This window comes from Heterodontus francisci, chromosome 15, assembly GCF_036365525.1.
Source record: "Heterodontus francisci isolate sHetFra1 chromosome 15, sHetFra1.hap1, whole genome shotgun sequence".
NCBI lineage: Eukaryota > Metazoa > Chordata > Chondrichthyes > Heterodontiformes > Heterodontidae > Heterodontus > Heterodontus francisci.
Genome location: NC_090385.1, coordinates 100,819,415 through 100,844,917, shown reverse-complemented (window position 1 = coordinate 100,844,917; position 25,503 = coordinate 100,819,415). Strand labels below are relative to the sequence as shown.

General features: G+C 47.4%; 1 protein-coding gene across 1 annotated transcript in view; it reads right to left on the bottom strand.

Moving 5' to 3' along the window:
- Positions 1–19,746, bottom strand: part of LOC137377950 (gamma-aminobutyric acid receptor subunit beta-4-like) — a 974,353-nt gene extending 954,607 nt beyond the window's left edge. The window contains exons 1-3 of the mRNA XM_068048015.1: positions 19,336–19,746; positions 17,901–17,992; positions 16,944–17,011 (exon numbers count right to left, since the gene is read on the bottom strand). Coding sequence (XP_067904116.1) covers positions 16,944–17,011; positions 17,901–17,992; positions 19,336–19,415 — 240 coding nt within the window. The 5' untranslated portion in view covers positions 19,416–19,746. The remainder of the gene's footprint in view (positions 1–16,943; positions 17,012–17,900; positions 17,993–19,335) is intronic.
- Positions 19,747–25,503: the final 5,757 nt, after the last annotated feature.

The following is a 25,503-nucleotide window of genomic DNA, read 5'->3' as shown; positions in this document are numbered from 1 at the left end:
GCTGATAGAAGGTATGGGTATAGGTGCCAATACCAGGTATGGATATGGGTGCTGATACCAGATATGGGTACAGGTGCTGATAGAAAGTATGGGTATAGGTGCTGAAAGCAGGTATGGGTATAGGTGCTGATGGCAGGTATGGGTACAGGTGCTGATACCAGATATGGGTATAGGTGCTGATAGCAGGTATGGGTACAGGTGCTGATAGCAGGTATGGGTACAGGTGCTGATACCAGGTATGGATACGGGTGCTCATACCAGATATGGGTACAGGTGCTGATAGAAAGAATGGGTCTCAGTGCTGATGGCAGGTATGGGTACAGGTGCTCATACCAGATATGGGTACAGGTGCAGATAGCAGGTATGGGTACAGGTGCTGATAGCAGGTATGGGTATAGGTGCTGATAGCATGTATGGGTACAGGTGCTGATAGCAGGTATGGGTATAGGTGCTGATAGCATGTATGGGTACAGGTGCTGATAGCAGTTATGGGTACAGGTGCTGATATCAGATATGGGTACAGGTGCTGAAACCAGATATGGGTATAGGTGCTGATAGAAGGTATGGGTATAGGTGCTGATAGCAGGTATGGGTACAGGTGCTGATACCAGGTATGGATATGGGTGCTGATACCAGATATGGGTACAGGTGCTCATACCAGATATGGGTACAGGTGCAGATAGCAGGTATGGGTACAGGTGCTGATAGCAGGTATGGGTATAGGTGCTGATAGCATGTATGGGTACAGGTGCTGATAGCAGGTATGGGTATAGGTGCTGATAGCAGTTATGGGTACAGGTGCTGATATCAGATATGGGTACAGGTGCTGAAACCAGATATGGGTATAGGTGCTGATAGAAGGTATGGGTATCGGTGCTGATAGCAGGTATGGGTACAGGTGCTGATACCAGGTATGGATATGGGTGCTGATACCAGATATGGGTACAGGTGCTGATAGAAAGTATGGGTCTCGGTGCTGATGGCAGGTATGGGTACAGGTGCTGATAGCAGGTATGGCTACAGGTGCTGATAGAATGTATGGTTATCGGTGCTGAAAGCAGGTATGGGTACAGGTGCTGATACCAGGTATGGAATTGGGTGCTGATACCAGATATGGGTACAGGTGCTGATGGCAGGTATGGGTACAGGTGCTGATAGCAGGTATGGGTATAGGTGCTGATGGCAGGTATGGGGTCAGGTGCTGATAGCAGGTATGGGCATAGGTGCTGATAGCAGGTATGGGTACAGGTGCTGATACCAGGTATGGATATGGGTGCTGATACCAGATATGGGTACAGGTGCTGATAGAAAGTATGGCTGTAGGTGTTGATAGCAGGTATGGGTATAGGTGCTGATGGCAGGTATGGGTACAGCTGCTGATACCAGATATGGGTATAGGTTCTGATAGCAGGTATGGGTATAGGTGCTGATAGCAGGTATGGGTATAGGTGCTGATAGCATGTTTGGGTACAGGTGCTGATAGCAGTTATGGGTACAGGTGCTGATATCAGATATGGGTACAGGTGCTGAAACCAGATATGGGTATAGGTGCTGATAGAAGGTATGGGTATAGGTGCTGATAGCAGGTATGGGTACAGGTGCTGATACCAGGTATGGATATGGGTGCTGATACCAGATATGGGTACAGGTGCTGATAGAAAGTATGGGTCTCGGTGCTGATGGCAGGTATGGGTACAGGTGCTGATAGCAGGTATGGCTACAGGTGCTGATAGAATGTATGGTTATCGGTGCTGATAGCAGGTATGGGTACAGGTGCTGATACCAGGTATGGAAACGGGTGCTGATGCCAGATATGGGTACAGGTGCTGATAGCAAGTATGGGTACAGGTGCTGATAGCAGGTATGGGTCTAGGTGCTGATGGCAGGTATGGGTACAGGTGCTGATAGCAGGTATGGGTCTAGGTGCTGATGGCAGGTATGGGTACAGGTGCTGATAGCAGGTATGGGTCTAGGTGCTGTTGGCAGGTATGTGTACAGGTGCTGATAGCAGGTATGGGCATAGGTGCTGATAGCAGGTATGGGTACAGGTGCTGATAGCAGGTATGGGTACAGGTGCTGATGGCAGGTATGGGTACAGGTGCTGATAGCAGGTATGGCTACAGGTGCTGATAGAAGGTATGGTTATCGGTGCTGATAGAAGGTATGGGTATAGGTGCCAATACCAGGTATGGATATGGGTGCTGATACCAGATATGGGTACAGGTGCTGATAGAAAGTATGGGTATAGGTGCTGAAAGCAGGTATGGGTATAGGTGCTGATGGCAGGTATGGGTACAGGTGCTGATACCAGATATGGGTATAGGTGCTGATAGCAGGTATGGGTACAGGTGCTGATAGCAGGTATGGGTACAGGTGCTGATACCAGGTATGGATACGGGTGCTCATACCAGATATGGGTACAGGTGCTGATAGAAAGAATGGGTCTCAGTGCTGATGGCAGGTATGGGTACAGGTGCTCATACCAGATATGGGTACAGGTGCAGATAGCAGGTATGGGTACAGGTGCTGATAGCAGGTATGGGTATAGGTGCTGATAGCATGTATGGGTACAGGTGCTGATAGCAGTTATGGGTATAGGTGCTGATAGCATGTATGGGTACAGGTGCTGATAGCAGTTATGGGTACAGGTGCTGATATCAGATATGGGTACAGGTGCTGAAACCAGATATGGGTTTAGGTGCTGATAGAAGGTATGGGTACAGGTGCTGATACCAGGTATGGATATGGGTGCTGATACCAGATATGGGTACAGGTGCTGATAGAAAGTATGGGTCTCGGTGCTGATGGCAGGTATGGGTACAGGTGCTGATAGCAGGTATGGCTACAGGTGCTGATAGAATGTATGGTTATCGGTGCTGATGGCAGGTATGGGTACAGGTGCTGATAGCAGGTATGTGTATAGGTGCTGATGGCAGGTATGGGGTCAGGTGCTGATAGCAGGTATGGGCATAGGTGCTGATAGCAGGTATGGGTACAGGTGCTGATACCAGGTATGGATATGGGTGCTGATACCAGATATGGGTACAGGTGCTGATAGAAAGTATGGGTATAGGTGCTGATGGCAGGTATGGGTACAGCTGCTGATACCAGATATGGGTATAGGTTCTGATAGCAGGTATGGGTACAGGTGCTGATAGCAGGTATGGGTATAGGTGCTGATAGCATGTATGGGTACAGGTGCTGATAGAAGGTATGGGTATAGGTGCTGATAGCAGGTATGGGTACAGGTGCTGATACCAGGTATGGGTATAGGTGCTGATAGCATGTATGGGTACAGGTGCTGATAGCAGTTATGGGTACAGGTGCTGATATCAGATATGGGTACAGGTGCTGAAACCAGATATGGGTATAGGTGCTGATAGAAGGTATGGGTATAGGTGCTGATAGCAGGTATGGGTACAGGTGCTGATACCAGGTATGGATATGGGTGCTGATACCAGATATGGGTACAGGTGCTGAGAGAAAGTATGGGTCTCGGTGCTGATGGCAGGTATGGGTACAGGTGCTGATAGCAGGTATGGCTACAGGTGCTGATAGAATGTATGGTTATCGGTGCTGAAAGCAGGTATGGGTACAGGTGCTGATACCAGGTATGGATATGGGTGCTGATACCAGATATGGGTACAGGTGCTGATGGCAGGTATGGGTATAGGTGCTGATGGCAGGTATGGGGTCAGGTGCTGATAGCAGGTATGGGCATAAGTGCTGATAGCAGGTATGGGTACAGGTGCTGATACCAGATATGGGTATAGGTTCTGATAGCAGGTATGGGTACAGGTGCTGATAGCAGGTATGGGTATAGGTGCTGATGGCAGGTATGGGGTCAGGTGCTGATAGCAGGTATGGGCATAAGTGCTGATAGCAGGTATGGGTACAGGTGCTGATACCAGATATGGGTATAGGTTCTGATAGCAGGTATGGGTACAGGTGCTGATACCAGGTATGGATACGGGTGCTGATACCAGATATGGTTACAGGTGCTGAAAGCATATATGGGTACAGGTGCTGATAGCAGTTATGGGTATAGGTGCTGATGGCATGTATGGGTACAGGTGCTGATACCAGATATGGGTACAGTTGCTGAAACCAGATATGGGTATAGGTGCTGATAGCAGGTATGTGTACAGGTGCTGACAGCAGGTATGGGTATAAGTGCTGATAGCAGGTAAGGGTATAGGTGCTGATACCAGATACGGGTACAGGTGATGAAACCAGATATGGGTATAGCTGCTGATAGCAGGTATGGGTACAGGTGTTGACAGCAGGTATGGGTATAAGTGCTGATAGCAGGTAAGGGTATAGGTGCTGATACTAGATACGGGTACAGGTGATGAAACCAGATATGGGTATAGCTGCTGATATAAGGTATGGATATGGGTGCTGATACCAGATATGGGTATAGGTGCTGATAGCAGGTATGGGTATAGGTGCTGATGGCAGGCATGGGTATAGCTGCTGATAGCAGGTCTGGGTACAGGTGCTGATAGCAGGTATGGGTACAGTTACTGATAGCAAGTGTGGGTAAAGGTGCTGATGGCAGGTATGAGTACAGGTGCTGATACCAGATATGGGTACCGGTGCTGATACCAGGTATGTATATGGGTGCTGATACCAGATATGGGTACAGGTGCTGATAGCAGGTATGGGTATAGGTGCTGATAGCAGGTATGGGTATAGGTGCTGATGGCAGGTATGAGTACAGGTGCTGATACCAGATATGGGTACCGGTGCTGATACCAGGTATGGATACGGGTGCTGATGGCAGGTATGGGTGCAGGTGTTGACAGCAGGTATGGGTATCAGTGCTGATAGCAGGTATTGGTACAGGTGCTGATGGCAGGTATGGGTATAGGTGCTGATGGCAGGTATGGGTACAGGTGCTGATACCAGATATGGTACAGGTGCTGATAGCAGGCATGGATATAGGTGCTGATGGCAGGTATGAGTATCAGTGCTGATAGCAGGTATGGGTACAGGTACTGATGGCAGGTATGAGTATCAGTGCTGATAGCAGGTATGGGTATAGGTGCTGATGGCAGGTATGGGTACAGGTGCTGATACCAGATATGGGTACAGGTGCTGATAGCAGGCATGGATATAGGTGCTGATGGCAGGTATGGGTATCAGTGCTGATAGCAGGTATGGGTATAGGTGCTGATGGCACGTATGGGTACAGGTGCTGATACCAGATATGGGTACAGGTGCTGATACCAGATATGGGTACAGGTGCTGATAGCAGGTACGGGTGCAGGTGCTGATAGCAGGTATGGGTACAGGTGCTGATCGCAGGTATGGGTCCAGCTGCTGATGGCAGGTATGGGTACAGGTGCTGATACCAGATATGGGTACAGGTGCTGATAGCAGGTATGGGTACAGTTGCTGATAGAAGGTATGGGTATCGGTGCTGATAGCAGGTATGGGTACTGGTGCTGATAGCAGGTATGGGTCTAGGTGCTGAGAGCAGGTATGTGTACAGGTGCTGATACCAGATATGGGTACAGGTGCTGATAGCAGGTTTGGGTACAGGTGCTGATAGAAGGTATGGGTACAGGTGCTGAAACCAGATATGCTTACAGGTGCTGATGGCAGGTATGGGTACAGGTGCTGATACCAGATATAGTTACAGGTGCTGATAGCAGGTATGGGTATAGGTGCTGATAGATGGTATGGGTACAGGTGCTGATAGCAGGTATGGGTATAGGTGCTGATAGAAGGTATGGGTATAGGTGTTGATAGCAGGGATGGGTATCGGTGCTGATAGCAGGTATGGGTACAGGTGCTGATGGCAGGTATGGGTACAGGTGCTGATACCAGTTATGGGTACAGGTGCTGATCGAAGTTATGGGGATCGGTGCTGATAGCAGGTATGAGTACAGGTGCTGATAGCAGGTATGCGTCTAGGTGCTGATGGCAGTTATGCTACAGGTGCTGATAGCAGTTATGGGTATCGGTGCTGATGGCAGGTATGGGTGCAGGTGCTGATAGCAGGTATGGGTTCAGGTGCTGATAGAAGGTATGGATATCGGTGTTGATAGCAGGTATGGGTATAGGTGCTGAAAGCAGGTATGGGTACAGGTGCTGATACCAGGTATGGATATGGGTGCTGATACCAGATATGGGTACAGGTGCTGATAGCAGGTATGGGTACAGGTGCTGATACCAGATATGGGTACAGGTGCTGATAGCAGTTATGGGTACAGGTGCTGATACCAGATATGGTTACAGGTGCTGATACCAGATATGCTTACAGGTGCTGATCGCAGGTATGGGTATAGGTGCTGATAGCAGGTATGGGTACAGGTGCTGATACCAGGTATGGGTACTGGTGCTGATGCCAGGTATGGATACGGGTTCTGATGCCAGATATGGGTACAGGTGCTGATAGCAGGTATGGGTACAGGTGCTGATATCAGGTATGGGTACAGGTGCTGATGCCAGGTATGGATACGGGTGCTGATGCCAGATATGGGTACAGGTGCTGATAGCAGGTATGGGTTTAGGTGCTGATGGCAGGTATGGGTACAGGTGCTGATACCAGGTATGGATATGGGTGCTGATACCAGATATGGGTACAGGTGCTGATACCAGGTATGGGTTTAGGTGCTGATGGCAGGTATGGGTACAGGTGCTGATACCAGGTATGGATATGGGTGCTGATACCAGATATGGGTACAGGTGCTGATACCAGGTATGGGTAAAGGTGCTGATAGAAGGTATGGGTACAGGTGCTGATAGCAGGTATGGGTATAGGTGCTGATAGCATGTATGGGTACAGGTGCTGATAGAAGGTATGGGTATAGGTGCTGATAGCAGGTATGGGTACAGGTGCTGATACCAGGTATGGGTATAGGTGCTGATAGCATGTATGGGTACAGGTGCTGATAGCAGTTATGGGTACAGGTGCTGATATCAGATATGGGTACAGGTGCTGAAACCAGATATGGGTATAGGTGCTGATAGAAGGTATGGGTATAGGTGCTGATAGCAGGTATGGGTACAGGTGCTGATACCAGGTATGGATATGGGTGCTGATACCAGATATGGGTACAGGTGCTGAGAGAAAGTATGGGTCTCGGTGCTGATGGCAGGTATGGGTACAGGTGCTGATAGCAGGTATGGCTACAGGTGCTGATAGAATGTATGGTTATCGGTGCTGAAAGCAGGTATGGGTACAGGTGCTGATACCAGGTATGGATATGGGTGCTGATACCAGATATGGGTACAGGTGCTGATGGCAGGTATGGGTACAGGTGCTGATAGCAGGTATGGGTATAGGTGCTGATGGCAGGTATGGGGTCAGGTGCTGATAGCAGGTATGGGCATAAGTGCTGATAGCAGGTATGGGTACAGGTGCTGATACCAGATATGGGTATAGGTTCTGATAGCAGGTATGGGTACAGGTGCTGATACCAGGTATGGATACGGGTGCTGATACCAGATATGGTTACAGGTGCTGAAAGCAGATATGGGTACAGGTGCTGATAGCAGTTATGGGTATAGGTGCTGATGGCATGTATGGGTACAGGTGCTGATACCAGATATGGGTACAGTTGCTGAAACCAGATATGGGTATAGGTGCTGATAGCAGGTATGTGTACAGGTGCTGACAGCAGGTATGGGTATAAGTGCTGATAGCAGGTAAGGGTATAGGTGCTGATACCAGATACGGGTACAGGTGATGAAACCAGATATGGGTATAGCTGCTGATAGCAGGTATGGGTACAGGTGTTGACAGCAGGTATGGGTATAAGTGCTGATAGCAGGTAAGGGTATAGGTGCTGATACTAGATACGGGTACAGGTGATGAAACCAGATATGGGTATAGCTGCTGATATAAGGTATGGATATGGGTGCTGATACCAGATATGGGTATAGGTGCTGATAGCAGGTATGGGTATAGGTGCTGATGGCAGGCATGGGTATAGCTGCTGATAGCAGGTCTGGGTACAGGTGCTGATAGCAGGTATGGGTACAGTTACTGATAGCAGGTGTGGGTAAAGGTGCTGATGGCAGGTATGAGTACAGGTGCTGATACCAGATATGGGTACCGGTGCTGATACCAGGTATGTATATGGGTGCTGATACCAGATATGGGTACAGGTGCTGATAGCAGGTATGGGTATAGGTGCTGATGGCAGGTATGAGTACAGGTGCTGATACCAGATATGGGTTCCGGTGCTGATACCAGGTATGGATACGGGTGCTGATGGCAGGTATGGGTGCAGGTGTTGACAGCAGGTATGGGTATCAGTGCTGATAGCAGGTATTGGTACAGGTGCTGATGGCAGGTATGGGTATAGGTGCTGATGGCAGGTATGGGTACAGGTGCTGATACCAGATATGGGTACAGGTGCTGATAGCAGGCATGGATATAGGTGCTGATGGCAGGTATGAGTAGCAGTGCTGATAGCAGGTATGGGTACAGGTACTGATGGCAGGTATGAGTATCAGTGCTGATAGCAGGTATGGGTACAGGTGCTGATACCAGATATGGGTACAGGTGCTGATAGCAGGCATGGATATAGGTGCTGATGGCAGGTATGGGTATCAGTGCTGATAGCAGGTATGGGTATAGGTGCTGATGGCACGTATGGGTACAGGTGCTGATACCAGATATGGGTACAGGTGCTGATACCAGATATGGGTACAGGTGCTGATAGCAGGTACGGGTGCAGGTGCTGATAGCAGGTATGGGTACAGGTGCTGATCGCAGGTATGGGTCCAGCTGCTGATGGCAGGTATGGGTACAGGTGCTGATACCAGATATGGGTACAGGTGCTGATAGCAGGTATGGGTACAGTTGCTGATAGAAGGTATGGGTATCGGTGCTGATAGCAGGTATGGGTACTGGTGCTGATAGCAGGTATGGGTCTAGGTGCTGAGAGCAGGTATGTGTACAGGTGCTGATACCAGATATGGGTACAGGTGCTGATAGCAGGTATGGGTACAGGTGCTGATAGAAGGTATGGGTACAGGTGCTGAAACCAGATATGCTTACAGGTGCTGATGGCAGGTATGGGTACAGGTGCTGATACCAGATATAGTTACAGGTGCTGATAGCAGGTATGGGTATAGGTGCTGATAGATGGTATGGGTACAGGTGCTGATAGCAGGTATGGGTATAGGTGCTGATAGAAGGTATGGGTATAGGTGTTGATAGCAGGGATGGGTATCGGTGCTGATAGCAGGTATGGGTACAGGTGCTGATGGCAGGTATGGGTACAGGTGCTGATACCAGTTATGGGTACAGGTGCTGATCGAAGTTATGGGGATCGGTGCTGATAGCAGGTATGAGTACAGGTGCTGATAGCAGGTATGCGTCTAGGTGCTGATGGCAGTTATGCTACAGGTGCTGATAGCAGTTATGGGTATCGGTGCTGATGGCAGGTATGGGTGCAGGTGCTGATAGCAGGTATGGGTTCAGGTGCTGATAGAAGGTATGGATATCGGTGTTGATAGCAGGTATGGGTATAGGTGCTGAAAGCAGGTATGGGTACAGGTGCTGATACCAGGTATGGATATGGGTGCTGATACCAGATATGGGTACAGGTGCTGATAGCAGGTATGGGTACAGGTGCTGATACCAGATATGGGTACAGGTGCTGATAGCAGGTATGGGTACAGGTGCTGATACCAGATATGGTTACAGGTGCTGATACCAGATATGCTTACAGGTGCTGATCGCAGGTATGGGTATAGGTGCTGATAGAAGGTATGGGTATAGGTGTTGATAGCAGGTATGGGTACAGGTGCTGATGCCAGGTATGGATACGGGTTCTGATGCCAGATATGGGTACAGGTGCTGATAGCAGGTATGGGTACAGGTGCTGATATCAGGTATGGGTACAGGTGCTGATGCCAGGTATGGATACGGGTGCTGATGCCAGATATGGGTACAGGTGCTGATAGCAGGTATGGGTACAGGTGCTGATATCAGGTATGGGTTTAGGTGCTGATGGCAGGTATGGGTACAGGTGCTGATACCAGGTATGGATATGGGTGCTGATACCAGATATGGGTACAGGTGCTGATACCAGGTATGGATACAGGTGCTGATAGCAGGTATGCGTGTAGGTGCTGATAGCAGGTATGGGTATTGGTGCTGATAGCAGGTATGGTTACAGGTGCTGATAGCAGGTATGGGTCTAGGTGCTGATAGCAGGTATGGGTACAGGTGCTGATGCCAGTTTTGGGTACAGGTGCTGATAGCACGTATGGGTGCAGGTGCTGATACCAGGTCTGGATATGGGTGCTGATAGCAGGTATGGGTACAGGTGCTGATACCAGGTCTGGATATGGGTGCTGATACCAGATATGGGTACAAGTGCTGATGGCAGGTATGGGTCTAGGTGCTGATACCAGGTCTGGATATGGGTGCTGATACCAGATATGGGTCCAGGTGCTGATAGCAGGTATGGGTGCAGGTGCTGATACCAGATATGGGTACAGGTGCTGATACCAGGTCTGGATATGGGTGCTGATACCAGATATGGGTACAGGTGCTGATAGCAGGTATGGGTACGGGTGCTGATACCAGGTCTGGATATGGGTGCTGATACCAGATATGGGTACAGGTGCTGATAGCAGGTATGGGTGCAGGTGCTGATACCAGATATGGGTACAGGTGCTGATAGCAGGTATGGGTACAGGTGCTGATACCAGGTCTGGATATGGGTGCTGATACCAGATATGGGTACAGGTGCTGATAGCATGTATGGGTCTAGGTGCTGATGGCAGGTATGGGTACAGGTGCTGATCGAAGGTATGAATACATGTGCTGATAGCAGGTATGCGTCCAGGTGCTGATAGCAGGTATGGCTATCGGTGCTGATTGAAGGTATGGGTACAGGTGCTGATAGCAGGTATGGATATGGGTGCTGATACCAGATATGGGTACAGGTGCTGTTAGCAGGTATGGGTACAGGTGCTGATGGCAGGTATGGGTACAGGTGCTGATAGCAGGTATGGGTACAGGTGCTGATAGCAGGTATGGATATGGGTGCTGATACCAGATATGGGTACAGGTGCTGTTAGCAGGTATGGCTATCGGTGCTGATTGAAGGTATGGGTACAGGTGCTGATAGCAGGTATGGATATGGGTGCTGATACCAGATATGGGTACAGGTGCTGTTAGCAGGTATGGGTACAGGTGCTGATGGCAGGTATGGGTACAGGTGCTGATAGCAGGTATGGGTACAGGTGCTGATACCAGGTCTGGATATGGGTGCTGATACCAGATATGGGTACAGGTGCTGATGGCAGGTATGGGTACAGGTGCTGATAGCAGGTATGGGTATAGGTGCTGATGGCAGGTATGGGTACTGGTGCTGATACCAGGTATGGATATGGGTGCTGTTACCAGATATGGGTACAGGTGCTGATAGCAGGTATGGGTACAGGTGCTGATAGCAGGTATGGGTACAGGTGCTGATACCAGATATGGGTACAGGTGCTGATAGCAGGTATGGGTACACGTGCTGATAGCAGGTATGGGTACAGGTGCTGATGGCAGGTATGGGTACAGGTGCTGATAGCAGGTATGGGTACAGGTGCTGATAGCAGGTATGGATATGGGTGCTGATACCAGATATGGGTACAGGTGCTGTTAGCAGGTATGGGTACAGGTGCTGATGGCAGGTATGGGTACAGGTGCTGATAGCAGGTATGGGTATAGGTGCTGATGGCAGATATGGGTACAGGTGCTGTTAGCAGGTATGGGTACAGGTGCTGTTACCAGATATGGGTACAGGTGCTGATAGCAGGTATGGGTACAGGTGCTGATGGCAGGTTTGGGTACAGGTGCTGATACCAGATATGGTTACAGGTGCTGATAGCAGGTATGGGTACAGGTGCTGATACCAGATATGGTTACAGGTGCTGATAGCAGGTATGGGTACAGGTGCTGATGGCAGGTATGGGTACAGGTGCTGATACCAGATATGGTTACAGGTGCTGATAGCAGGTATGGGTACAGGTGCTGATACCAGATATGGGTACAGGTGCTGATAGCAGGTATGCGTGTAGGTGCTGATAGCAGGTATGGGTACAGGTGCTGATAGCAGGTATGGATATAGGTGCTGAAAGAAGGTATGGGTGTAGGTGCTGATAGCAGGTCTGGGTATTAGTGCTGATAGCAGGTATTGGTACAGGTGCTGATAGAAGGTATGGGTATAGGTGCTGAAAGCAGGTATGGGTACAGGTGCTGATAGCAGGTATGCGTGTAGGTGCTGATAGCAGGTATGGGTACAGGTGCTGATAGCAGGTATGGGTACAGGTGCTGATAGAAGGTATGGGTACAGGTGCTGATAGCAGGTATGCGTGTAGGTGCTGATAGCAGGTATGGGTACAGGTGCTGATAGCAGGTATGGGTACACGTGCTGATAGAAGGTATGGGTACAGGTGCTGATAGCAGGTATGCGTGTAGGTGCTGATAGCAGGTATGGGTACAGGTGCTGATAGCAGGTATGGGTACAGGTGCTGATAGAAGGTATGGGTATAGGTGCTGAAAGCAGGTATGGGTACAGGTGCTGATAGCAGGTATGCGTGTAGGTGCTGATAGCAGGTATGGGTACAGGTGCTGATAGCAGGTATGGGTACAGGTGCTGATAGAAGGTATGGGTATAGGTGCTGAAAGCAGGTATGGGTACAGGTGCTGATAGCAGGTATGGGTACAGGTGCTGATAGAAGTTATGGGTATCGGTGCTGATAGAAGGTATGGGTATAGGTGCTGTAAGCAGGTATGGGTACAGGTGCTGATAGCAGGTATGGGTACAGGTGCTGATAGCAGGTATGGGTACAGGTGCTGATAGAAGTTATGGGTATCGGTGCTGATAGAAGGTATGGGTATAGGTGCTGTAAGCAGGTATGGGTATTGGTGCTGATGGCAGATATGGTTACAGGTGCTGATAGCAGGTGTGGGTACAGGTGCTGATAGAAGTTATGGGTATAGGTGCTGATAGCTGGTATGGGTAAAGGTGCTGATACCAGGTATGGATAAGGGTGCTGATGCCAGATATGGGTACAGGTGCTGATAGCAGGTTTGGTTACAGGTGCTGATAGCAGATATGGGTATAGGTGCTGATGGAAGGTATGGGTATAGGTGCTGATACCAGGTATGGATACGGGTGCTGATACTGGGATCTGTTCAGAAGTTGTTTGAGGTATTGGTACAGATGCTGAAACAGGCATCGGTACAGATCCTGGTACCAGTATGGACACAGACCTAGGTCCTGGCATGGAACAGATTGCTCGTTGTTATATGATTGCAGATTCTTGTTTAGATTAGATTAGAGATACAGCACTGAAACACCCCTTCGGCCCACCGAGTCTGTGCCGAACATCAACCACCCATTTATCCTAATCCTACCAAACATCCCCACCTGTCCCTATATTTCCCAACCACCTACCTATACTAGTGACAATTTATAATGGCCAATTTACCTAACAACCTGCAAGTCTTTTGGCTTGTGGGAGGAAACCGGAGCACCCGGAGAAAACCCACGCAGACACAGGGAGAACTTGCAAACTCCACACAGGCAGTACCCGGAATCGAACCCGGGTCCCTGGAGCTGTGATGCTGTGGTGCTAACCATTGCGCCACTGTGCCGCCTGTTATCATTTCTGGTGCTGTTAACAGTATTGGTACTAATGCTGCTTCCGGTAACCGCACCGAAGCTGCTAAAGATATGGTACAGATGTTGGTAATGGTATGGGTACAAATGCTGGTACCAGAATCTGTTCAGATGTTAGTGCAGATATGGGTGCAGATGCTGGTTTTGGTATCAGCTCAGGTGCTGGTACAGGTATTGGCAGAGAGGTTGGCACCTGCTTCAGTACAGATGCTGGTACCGGAATCAATACAGATGTTAGTACAGATATAGGTTCAGATGGTAGTAATACCAGTATAAAGGCAGGTGCTGGTACCTGCATCAGTACTAATGCTGGAATAAAAACAAGAAATGCTGGAAATACTCAGCAGGTCTGGCAGCATCTGTGGAGAGAGAAGCAGAGTTAACGTTTCAGGTTAGTGACCCTTCTTCCGAACATACTAATGCTGGTAGTGGTATGAACACACATATATGTCCTAGCATGGGTACAGAATGCTCATACTGGTATGATTACAGATACTGGCACTGTTATGGGTACTAATCCTGCTACCAATATCGGTACTGATTCTGGTACAGGAATCGGTACAGATGCTGGTAGTTCTTGGCAAATAAGCTGGTGCAGATATTGGTCCAGATGTTGGTACCAGCATCAATGCCGATGTTGGTACAGGAATGGCTACAGATGCTGGTACTAGCATCGGTATAGATGATGTACTGAAATTGGTCAGATGCTGGTACTGTTATCTGTGCAAGTGCTGGTACAGGTCTGTGTACAGATGCTGGTGTTTCATTGAATAGTATAGAATTCCTGCATGGATCTGGTTTGCGGGACACTAAATACTGTATTTAATCTGGAAGCCTTGTTTCAATTAAATCTTCCAATCATTTAAATTCTTGTGGTGCAGAGTCCTGGATTTTATCCAGTCCTACTCTTGATCCACAAACTCTTGCAGCAGATGGGGGTAAATGTTTTATTCTGTTCCTGCCAAATACCAAATCCTAGATTGGACTCACACTGCACCAAGGCTGGAACATGAACATAAGTAAAATCTTGACTCACTCAGTTAATGTCATCATACCAAATTGGATCAGGTGTGATTAAAGGCACAAGTCAGTACTATTATAAAATACTCTCCACTTGCTACATCAGCACTCAAGAAGCTTGACACCATCCAGGACAAGGCAGCCACTTGATTGGCACCCCATCTTCAACATTCACCCCCTCCACCAAGAGCACACAGTGGCAGCAGTGTGTAGCATCTACAAGATGCTCTTCACCAACTCACCAAGGCTCCTTTCACAGCACTTTACAAACCCGCAACCTTTACCACCTAGAAGGACAAGGGCAGATGCATGGGAACACCACCACCTGCAAGTTACCCTCCAAGTCATACACCATCCTGACTTGGAACTATATCACTGTTCCTTCACTGTCACTGGGTCAAAATCCTGGAACTCCCATCCTAACAGCACTGTGGGTGGACTTATCCCACATGGACTGCAGCGTTTCAAGAAGGTGACTTACCACCACCTTCTCAAGGGCAATTAGGGATGGGCAATAAATGCCACCCTATTAATGCCCATACCTCAAGAATGAATTGTTTTAAATGGTCATTAATTAAATTGAATCTGGTTTTTGCTCCTCACTAAGGAAGAGGATTGGGATAGATTCTCATTCTATTAACCTAACATTTTATTTATCACCAAAACCACTTACCTTTACTTCTCTAACACTGCTTACCTCTGTTCCCACACGTCAACCCCTCCATCACTGAAACTGTTATACACATTCTCTCAGCATACACTCAACCCCAGAATAGTTCCCATTTTTTTCTTTTTGATACAAATCTAAGAAGGTTCCTAATCAATAAATCTTATTGTATGACCAGTATACTCATAGCACTGAAGCTGCACTGGGCATGGGAGTGAACTCCCTAATACATATTCTGAGCTGGATGAAATGTAGTCTTCATTGTACTGAATCTTGAGTACAATTCTATTGAAGACTAATTGAGTTTTAATATGGTTCTCATACTCCCAAGTCCTGCATTGGATCTGTTGGTGAACATTCGGAACTAAACATAAACTAAGTCTTTAGCAGCAGATCAAGATGCTGATGGAAAATCAACAATGCGGAAATGTCTATGGCCCACCAAAGTCGCTACCCAATGTCTAATTGTATTTGAATTACCCCAGTGTTGCTGCCCCAAATCTTTCACTCAATTCAATGTAATGTAATATAATGTGCTTCCTGTAAATGCCGATACTGCTCCATCTATAGTAAATTCTCACTGCATATACTCTCAATGTCACTTTTCTACATTCAATCATGATTATAACACACCAGATCCTGCACTGACTCCGGTGCAGTATTTAGTGCACTGCTTATGATTAGGGATAGCTCAGCCAAGCATTGTGTTAGATTGGTTTGAAGTCAGTCCATGAATAATCCTGGCTTGATCTCGCTCTAGGCTCACTCAAAACATTTTCTAGAGCTGGATGTCGATATGCTGATGCTTCATATTGTACCAAGTCCTGCTTCACATCCAGTCCTACTCACAACAGACCAGGTTCCATATTAAATATCACCATTACTTCATCATATCAAACCCAGAATTGCAGCCACAATAAAGATACAGTGACAAAAGATAGATCAATGTTTGGATGCAAAACACAGAAAATTCATGATAAATTAATCTCAAATTCATTATTAAAAGAAAAAAGAACTTGCATTTATATAGCAACTTTCACAACCTTAGGATGTCCAAGTGCTTTACAGCCAATGAAGTACTTTTGAAGTGTAGTCACTTTTGTAGTGTGGGAAACACTGCAGCTAACATATGCACAGTGGTAATGACTAGATAATCTGTTTCAGTGATGTTGAGTGTGGGATAAATATTAGTTAGGACACCAGGGAAAACCCCCTTGTTCTTCTTCCAATAGTGCTGTGGGATCTTTAACGCCTACCTGAGAGGGCTGACAGGGCCACGATTTAGCGTCTCATCGGAAAGATGATACCCTTGACAGTGTAGCACACCCTCAGTACTGCAGTGAAGTGTGTGCCTGGATTCAGTGCTCAGGTTTTTAGATTGAAAAGTTAAGTAATAAGTGAAGTAAGTAGGTTGCCCATCTTCATTTGCATGATAAAATATGCCTACCCAGTATTCCAGTCTCAAGTGCCCAAATATCTCCCGACCAAGCCCAATTGTGCCATTCCACCTCCATATACCTAATGACCATAGTTTGGTCCACATTGAATCTAATCTTAACCATTTTGTTCACAACAGTATAAACAAAGAATTTGTTTGAACTCACCATGTTAACTTCAGAGATCATGTCTATGCTAGCTATATGAATACTCATTCCCACAGAAACTGGAGACCCTGAGGGAGAAAGAGAATGTTAATACTGTGTATAATTGGGCTCCGATTTACCCTTGCAACGCCTCCTTAAACATTCACAAAAGAAATGCTCGCTTTCAACAACTTGCACTCGAAGGATGGGCACCTGTTTTAAATTGTCCAAATGATGAGAGGCAGTACCAGATCTGTTTCCAGTGAAGTGAACAATTCTAATAAAGTAAAACTACCAGAAACCCTACCCAGGCAAAATAAATTAATGAGAGATACAGAATTATACTCTGAGTATTAAGGATAAGATTAGCAGAATACAGGAAAGAAAAGTATTTATGACAAAGGAGAAACAAAGGTTTTAGTGACATAGAATAGTAATATTAACACTGATGCTAGTTAGGGACATAAGTGCAGGAGAGGGCCATTTATTCCTTTGCACTTGTTCTGTCATTCAGTTAGATAACGGCTGGTCTGTATTGTAAATCCATCTACCCCCTTGCTTCTATAACCCTTAGTGCCCTTGCCTAACAAAAATCTATCAATCTCAGTTTTGAAGCTTTCAACTGACCACCAACCCCCCCGCACCCCGCCCACCCCCCCTCAATATCTTTTTGGGGGACAGAGTTCCAGATTTCCACTACCCGTTGTGTAAAGGAGTGCTTCCTGACATCAACCCTGAATGGTCTAGCTCTAATTTTAAGGTTCTGCTCCCTTGTTCTGGACTCCCACACCAGAGAAAATAGTTTCTTTCTATCTACCCGATCAAATACTTTAACCATCTTAAACATCTCAATCAGATCATCCATATGCTAGCAAACACAAGCCTATTTTATGTAACCTGCTCATTAGCTCTCCTATAATAAGCCATTACTGTAATATAATAATTGATAATTTCAGTGATGATAATAGTTTGAAATACCTCCAAAGTCAGGCCTGAGGCGAATGTCGTACCCTCTGAGCAATCTGTCCACTGTTCTTTTGACCAAGGAAATGTTACCGATTCCATTGACACTGAACACAAGAGAAGCAGAAGCACACATCAGTCTGTGGCCTAAAAATTCCACAGCGGGCAGTTTTTGGTGCCTCACCTGCAGAGTGCAAACAGCCGCCCTCAAACGGGGAGATCCAAGGAACCTGGGATTCTGGGCCTCGGACCTCTCTGTCATGTAGAAGGTGCAGCAATAGAAAGCTACACAGGTTCATGTACCAATGTGCAGCTAAGTGATTGGATCAGGAGGACTGAATCCATCAGGATTAGATCACAAGGGTCAGGAGGAGGAATGGCTGGGCCTCTGAATGTAATCGATGGGGGAGATGCTAGGAGGTCAGGAAAGAACATTGTGGGAGTTTGCAGTATTATTGGGGGGCCTTGGAGTGCAATGGGTGGGAGGCTAGGAGATGGGGCTTGGGCTGAAGGGGTGGAGGGAGATCAGGGAAGCTGCAGGTTGGAGTCTGGAGTGATGTCAGGCCCAGGAGTGGCAATGATTAAGTTGAGTACTGACCTTTTCTCCAGTCCATCCTGCTTCCTGTTGGTTTTCCTGGAGGCAATCAGCATTGGTGCTGGCTCCCTTAGGTGCAAACCAAAGTTGCACGAGGGAGCAGAAGCAGGCATTAGGCTCCTTATTTCCATATGTCAATGGCTTAACACCTGCTTCTTATGTGGGTAAAGGATGCCTCCAGCAAAATGGCATTCGGTGTGACCCGCCCCACAATTGTGCCCACTTTGCGGTCACCATTTTGGACACAAAACAGCACCCAGAGCCAAGTTTCAAGTCCTGTGTCTCTAAACATAACCACTATTCCCAGTGCTAACCAAATCTAATTGTTCAAATTAATACAACTAAAGAGAATAAATACACACCAAGCAAATAAAATCCTAGCAATACAAGAATTGAGCAAGGCTCCGTTGTGTTCACATTTACCTGGCAGTGCACTAATAGATCTATGAGTAGTGTAAACAGTATAGCATGATTCAGACCGACTCAACTTGTAAAAGCATTGCCGACACACACGGACAGTTAATATCTGTCTGTCTTGCTGTTCCAGTATGTCTCCGGTTACGTAAAGGCAGCCCAACCAGTGAATAGCAAAGTCTGAATATTTAAAACGTAAAGTGATTTCTAGATCTAGAATGGTCATTTATGGAGGAAATTTATATCTTATTCAATAAAGATGTGATTTACTGCAAAGCACATTCATGGTTTAGATGTAAGATTGTATCTGAGACGGAATGAAACGTGCCACAAGCTAAAACTCGCACACTGTATATTAGAGAAACAGTAAACATGTTGTCACAGAAGCATTTAGACAGAGAAGTGACCTTCAGTATGAAATGCAAGCAGCAAGATCCGTACCTTTGAACCCAGTACATGACAGACAGACCTGTGAGGAATGAACAGAAACCAGACATTCGCTCTTCTTGAAATCTCCACATTTTATGCTCCCGGTTCAGTTCATTTACATGGTGACCTCCCGCTATAACAGCGAGTGGGGAAAAACGCACACAAGCCCCGAAATCCGTAAAGAATTCCTGGATATCAGGCCAGCAGAGGCACTATTCGTGCCCCAGCCATCAGCACCCCAAGCACGGGCGATCCACACAAGAATGAGTGGCTCTCTGGCCGAGAGCAGAGCCGCAGCGGCTGCGTTGGGAGTTTAGCTGCTGCAGTGTTTTCTGACTGGGAAGTGCATTCTTTAGATGAGCTTCTTTCTGGGCTCTCTCCAAGCTGGGCTCTGGGGCAATCTGATGCTGATGAAGGGTTCTAGCTGGTGGGCTGGTAGATGGGGAAAATCCTTCTCCCCACCCCACCCCCCCCACCCCCAACTCACAGAAAAGACATTTATCAAATCATGCTCCTGACGTCAGAATTCCCTCTTAACCCTATCTTTCCTTAAATTCTAGGCATGATCCTGAGGGCTGTGATCTAGGAAAAATGAATGAGGGGAGGAGATGGATTCATGTTGAGGGCAGGTCTAAAGACGTACACGGCAATATTACAGCCAGGAAGTTTAATGGGGGAACATTCCTGCCTATATGGAACAACATTGAATCCCTGGACAAAAGCCCAGCCCTCCCTGTTTGAAGGGTGAGGGATACAATTTTACAATGTGTTTTACAATGTGCCAGTATCTCCACATTTACATCACTAAACCAGAATGAGTAGGGCAAAGAAAAAGCGCACACGCAGCACTTATGGTTAAGGGCTAAATTATATAAGGGACTTGTTTAATCAGATGTAAGATGTGTTATTGCATGCCTGAACTGCAGCAATGTTAGCCCATACCTTGGAAAATTTCGTATATAGGGCAATGTGTGTGAACAGTTTGGGAGGCTTATCAGACAGGAGCACTCATTCAGAGGTAGAGTATCACAGGGAGTGGAATGTGCCCTCTCTCCCACAAGCATATATCATGAGAGCTTTACACTGGGCACTGGAGTAGGAATACCACCAGTGACTGAATGAATGATTTGGATGAAGATCCTTCCATCTCTTCAGTGAGGCTAAGAAATTGACTTTTGTCTGGGAATTCAGGTTGGAAGGGAAAGAGATTCTTTGGAATCATTGTGTACTAGGCTCAGTGGTCAGAGATGAAGGGTTAACATTTGGATAAAGCCCATTTGCGGGTGCAGGGATTGCAATGCATGATTACCCCATCCTCAATTGGGATGATGCAGGCAGCAGGCAATCATCCATGATTGGGGCATGCAACCCAGCATGAAACATGCTGCTGACTGGCTGCATGCTCAGCAGGGGGCCCAGGTTTGTGTAAGGCTAGCGTGAGTTAAAGTGAGCCTGCACTTCTTAAAGCCAGCCTGCAGATTTTAAAAGGGAGCTGAATTCTGGCTGCAGACGGAACTGTTTGCTGAAGAATTTCTCAGAAGGAAGGAAGAGGAGCAATGGAGCAGCAGGCCAGAGGGAGGGTTCTCAGCTGCAGTGCTGGAGGCCTTAGTGATAGAGGTGGAAAGGAGGAGAGAACTCACCTTTCCACAGGGCAGGTCAGGAGGCCTTTCACACAAGCACTTAGAAGAGAATGGGAGCAGACAACCACGGGGGTCAGTGCAAGGAGCCTGGCTCCGAGGACCCGACTGCAGTACCAGAAATATGTTCATGACCTCACACAAGTGGTCAAGGTCAGTAAATGCACCTTCAAATGCCATATTTTACCCACTGTATCACCAACCTTACATGCCACTTAATGCACCACATCCCCCCAGCAATCCTCATTAACAATCTTCAGCAGTCAGGACACATGTTTGACATTCATATGCTTCACCTCAGCCTCATACACTTACCACTGCTGCAAGCTTCACATCCACATCTTGCAGCTTCCACATACTTCCAGCTATTCATCTATGACAGACACATCACCCAAACACATTGCAACACGCTCACTGATATTCTTCTCTCTCTCTGACAGAACAAGATGCCACATAACAGGAGGAAGCAGCAGAGAGCTAGTGGAGGACAGGCACTGCTACCTGTCCTCAACTCCTTGGAGCAGGCTGTGCTCAGAATTATTAGCGCGGTCGTCACCTTGGCCATTGGAACTGGTGTCACTGAAACCAGGATGTTGGTATATTCCTACCTTATGCAACTTCACAAATCCCACTTCAGCCTCATCTGCAATCTGGTGTGAAGTACAAGCTGCAGATGGTGTGACCATAGACCTCTTGCTTTCCATCCAATCCCCTTTTCCCTCACACCAACCCTCCCCTTCTGTATTTATGCTCTCAGATACCTGTGACCTGCCACTTGGCCAGCCAGTGCAGCCTGACGATGAAGAGCGAGAACAAGGGAACATGTCTGAGGAAGAAGCACCGTCACTCTTTCAGAGATCTCTGCTTGGTCCTTACAGGCTCAGATTGCTGACATCATGGCTGCAGATACCAATGCTGAAAGGGACTTGAAGGCTATCACAGCAGTCTGCAATATGTGCTCCAGCAGATTGTTAGGATTGCTGAGGCGCTGTCCTAAGGGAGTGGCTGTGGCTGTAAGGCGAATGCACCTGCTGTCCTTTCTCAGGATGACAGCATTCATCCTCCTATCACTGCCCCTCTGCCAGTGCCCCTTCTGATGCCTGTCATTCAACCAGCCCAGACTGCTGGCACCCATGCCAATGTGGTGCAGGCAGAAGCTGGTCGAAGGCATCCTGCATGGCCATCTGCAGTCTCCTCCACTGAACGTCAGCAGTTTTCTACCAGTTATTCTGTATCTGCTGGAATAGCACTGTGTAGGAGCACTAGGACAGACAAAGGCACCCACAAGACAGGCACTAAGAGAATGCAGAGGTTGATTAAATAAGCATTGTATGTACTATTGGAAGTGTTGTTGGATAAAGCTGTTGTGGAATGGTTAGTTTGTGTGTCTTTTATTTCAGGATTGTGGCCAAGAGGACACTGTGATGGTCAGTAAGAGAGGGATGGTAAGGTGGGGTATTATGGAGAAAAGGTGATCGGGGGATTTTTTCACAGGAGCCAGAGTCTGATGAGGAACTCATGACAGACCAACTGGAACGATGTTGTCTCAGATACCTCGTGCCTCCGCATCCTCCTCATCTTGAGGTACTTCTCGAAGACCTGGTGGCAAGGGTTGTGCCCTCATCATTGGTAGGTGTTGGAGGATGCAGCAGAGCATCATGGATCAGGACTCCCTGCAAGTGGTCCATGCAGCGGAACCATTGTTTGAGGACGCCAATGGTCTGCTCATTGATGCTCCTGCTCTGATTGTAGGAGCACTATCCACATGTGGCCGGGTGGTGGAGGGGAGTCATTAACCACGTGTAGAGCGGGTGGCCCTTGTCGCCAAGCAACCACCCTCTGGTTCGATATGCTGTCTCGAAGATGGTGGAACATCTGACTGGCACAAGATAAAAGCATCATGACTGCTTCAGGATAGCGGAAATTCACCAACATAATGGTCTGTGCAGAGCAACATACCAACTGCCCGTTCAGGTCGTGGAACACCTTGTGGTTCCTGGACATCCTCCCCATTGAGATTAAGCGTTCGTAGAGCCATGTGTATGCAGTCGATGGCTCCCTGTACCATGGGGCTATCTGCTACCCTGGAAAAGCCACTTGCCCACTCCTCCTGCTTCTCTCTGCTCAGAGAAAAGACAATGAAATCCCCTCTCCTTACGGACAGGACCTCGATGACCGCCCCGATGCAGCAATGTACAGTGAACTAAGAAGTGTTGATGATGTTGCTGGCTCCAGGCTGGAAGGACCCTGGGGCATTGAAGTTGAGGGTGACTCAGACGTTGACAGACACTGGCAGCACTGTGCTTGCCCTGCTCTGTGGTTGCAAGTAACACAATTCAATGACCACCTCCTTGGTGAAACGTAGCTACCTCAGACACTCTTCCTGTCTGAGGTGGAGGTAGAAGTGCTCTCTAAATACCCCAGGTGGGGATGGCCTTCTGTTGAGAGCACACCCCCCACCCCACCCCCCTCCTCCTCCCTCTGCAAACAGCTTCTCCTCTCTGCTGCCTCTGCTCCATATCCATGTCATGCTTCAGCCCAAGGGGGAGGGACGGCAACTCTCGATCCCATGACTCAGAGCAAGTTTTCTGTTCAAAGGCCTTTAAAATCCACTGTAATTCTTGCATAACTCCAGCATCGCTCCCTTCTGACTAAAAGAACTTATGAGAGCTCCTCCAAAAACACAGTACAAAGTACTTCCACTAACTGCAACAACAAAGGAAAGTCAAAAGCACCTCACCTGTAATTTCCATGATGATCCCTTTAAATAGCAGTAGTGGGGGTCCCTCATGAAGCTGAATGCACGTGCATCTGGCAGTATATAAAAGAGGATGTTAACAAGATCTGCAAAGTCCATAATGACTGGTCACAAGAGCACAAGACATAGGAACAGGAGTAGACCATATGGCCCGTCGAGCCTGCTCCGCCATTAATACGATCGTGGCTGATCTTAGGCTTCAACTCCACTTTCTCACCTGCTCGCCATATCCCTTGATTCAAATTCTGTCGATCCCAGCCCTAAATGTATTCAGTGTTGGAGCATCCACAACCCTCTGGGGTAGAGAATTCCAAAGATTCGTAACCTTTTGAGTGAAGTAATTTCTCCTCATCTCAGTCTTAAATGATCGGCCCCTTATCCTGAACCTGTGTCCCCTGTGTTTTAGATTCCCCGACCAGCAGAAACAATCTCTCAGTGTCTACTCCATCCAGCTCCTTTAGAATCTTGTATGTTTCAACGAGATCACCTCTCATTCTTCTAAACTCCTGAGAATGTTGGCCCAATTTATTCAGCTGTCATCATAGGACAACCCCCTTATCCCAAGGACCAATCTGGTGAACCTTCACTGCACTGCCTCCAATGCAAGTATATCCTTTCTTAAATGTGGAGACCAAAACTGTGTACAGTATTCCAGATTTGGTCTCATCATAACCCTGTACAATTGTAGCAATACTTCCTTATTCCTGTACTCCAATCCCCTTGTAATAAAGGCCAACATGCCATTTGTCTTCCTAATTGCTTGCTGTACCTGCATGTTAACTTTCTGCGTTCCTTGTACAAGCACACCGGAGTTTCTTTGAACATCAACATTTACAAGTTTCACACCTTTCACACCTGGTCAGACACCAAATCAGTGTTAGCCGCTGAGTGGCGTCATGATCTGCCCACTCTGTAGGCTTCTGGCACACACACAGGACATTTTCTCTTCCTAACAAGGCAATCAGCATGGGCCACACTGGAAGTCGAAGAGGGCAGACCGTGCAACTTTGTTTTGAACTCTGGGCTCCTGTAGTTCCAAGGCTAGTAGAGCTACAGAGCCACATTTTGTGGTCCATGTCTTTCTTTGGTGTTACAAAATACTTAACAACATACTGATCTTTGGAAAATATGTCTCTTCAAAGAGTGTGAGTTGTATCTTCTCAGTGAAGTAACCAGGACCTTCAGTGTTCAAGCTGCAGAGAGTCTGTGCTGTGAGTCAGGAGAAGGGTCTGTGTTATAAAAAACAGAAAATGCTGGAAATACTCAGCAGATCTGGCAGCTTGTGTGGAGAGAGAAACAGAGTCAATGTTTCAGATCTGTGACCTTTCATCAGGACTGTCAAAAGTTGGAAATGTAATAGGTTTTGAGAAAATGAGAGGGGTGAGGAGGCAAGAAGAACAAATGGGAAGGTTTGTGATAGAGTGGAGGGCAGGAGAGATTAAATGACAAAAGGTTTCATGGTACAAAGCCAAAGGGAGTGGTAATGGCATAAGTAAAGAAACAAAAGATGTCTCTGGTTGAGGTGTAAATGGCAGGATAGCGTCCACCCGAACACCAAATTAAGAAAGAAACTAGAGGGGGATAAGAAAACAAACTAACAAAAATACATTAAAAAAGAAAAAATGGGGGCAGGGGTTATGATCTAAAATTATTGATCTCAATTGATTCCGAAAGGCTGGAGTGTGCCCAGTTGAAAGATGAGGTGCTGTTCCTCGACCTTGCATTGAGCTTCATTGGAACACTATAGCAGGTCAAGGACAGAAAGGTCAGAGTGGGAGCAAGGTG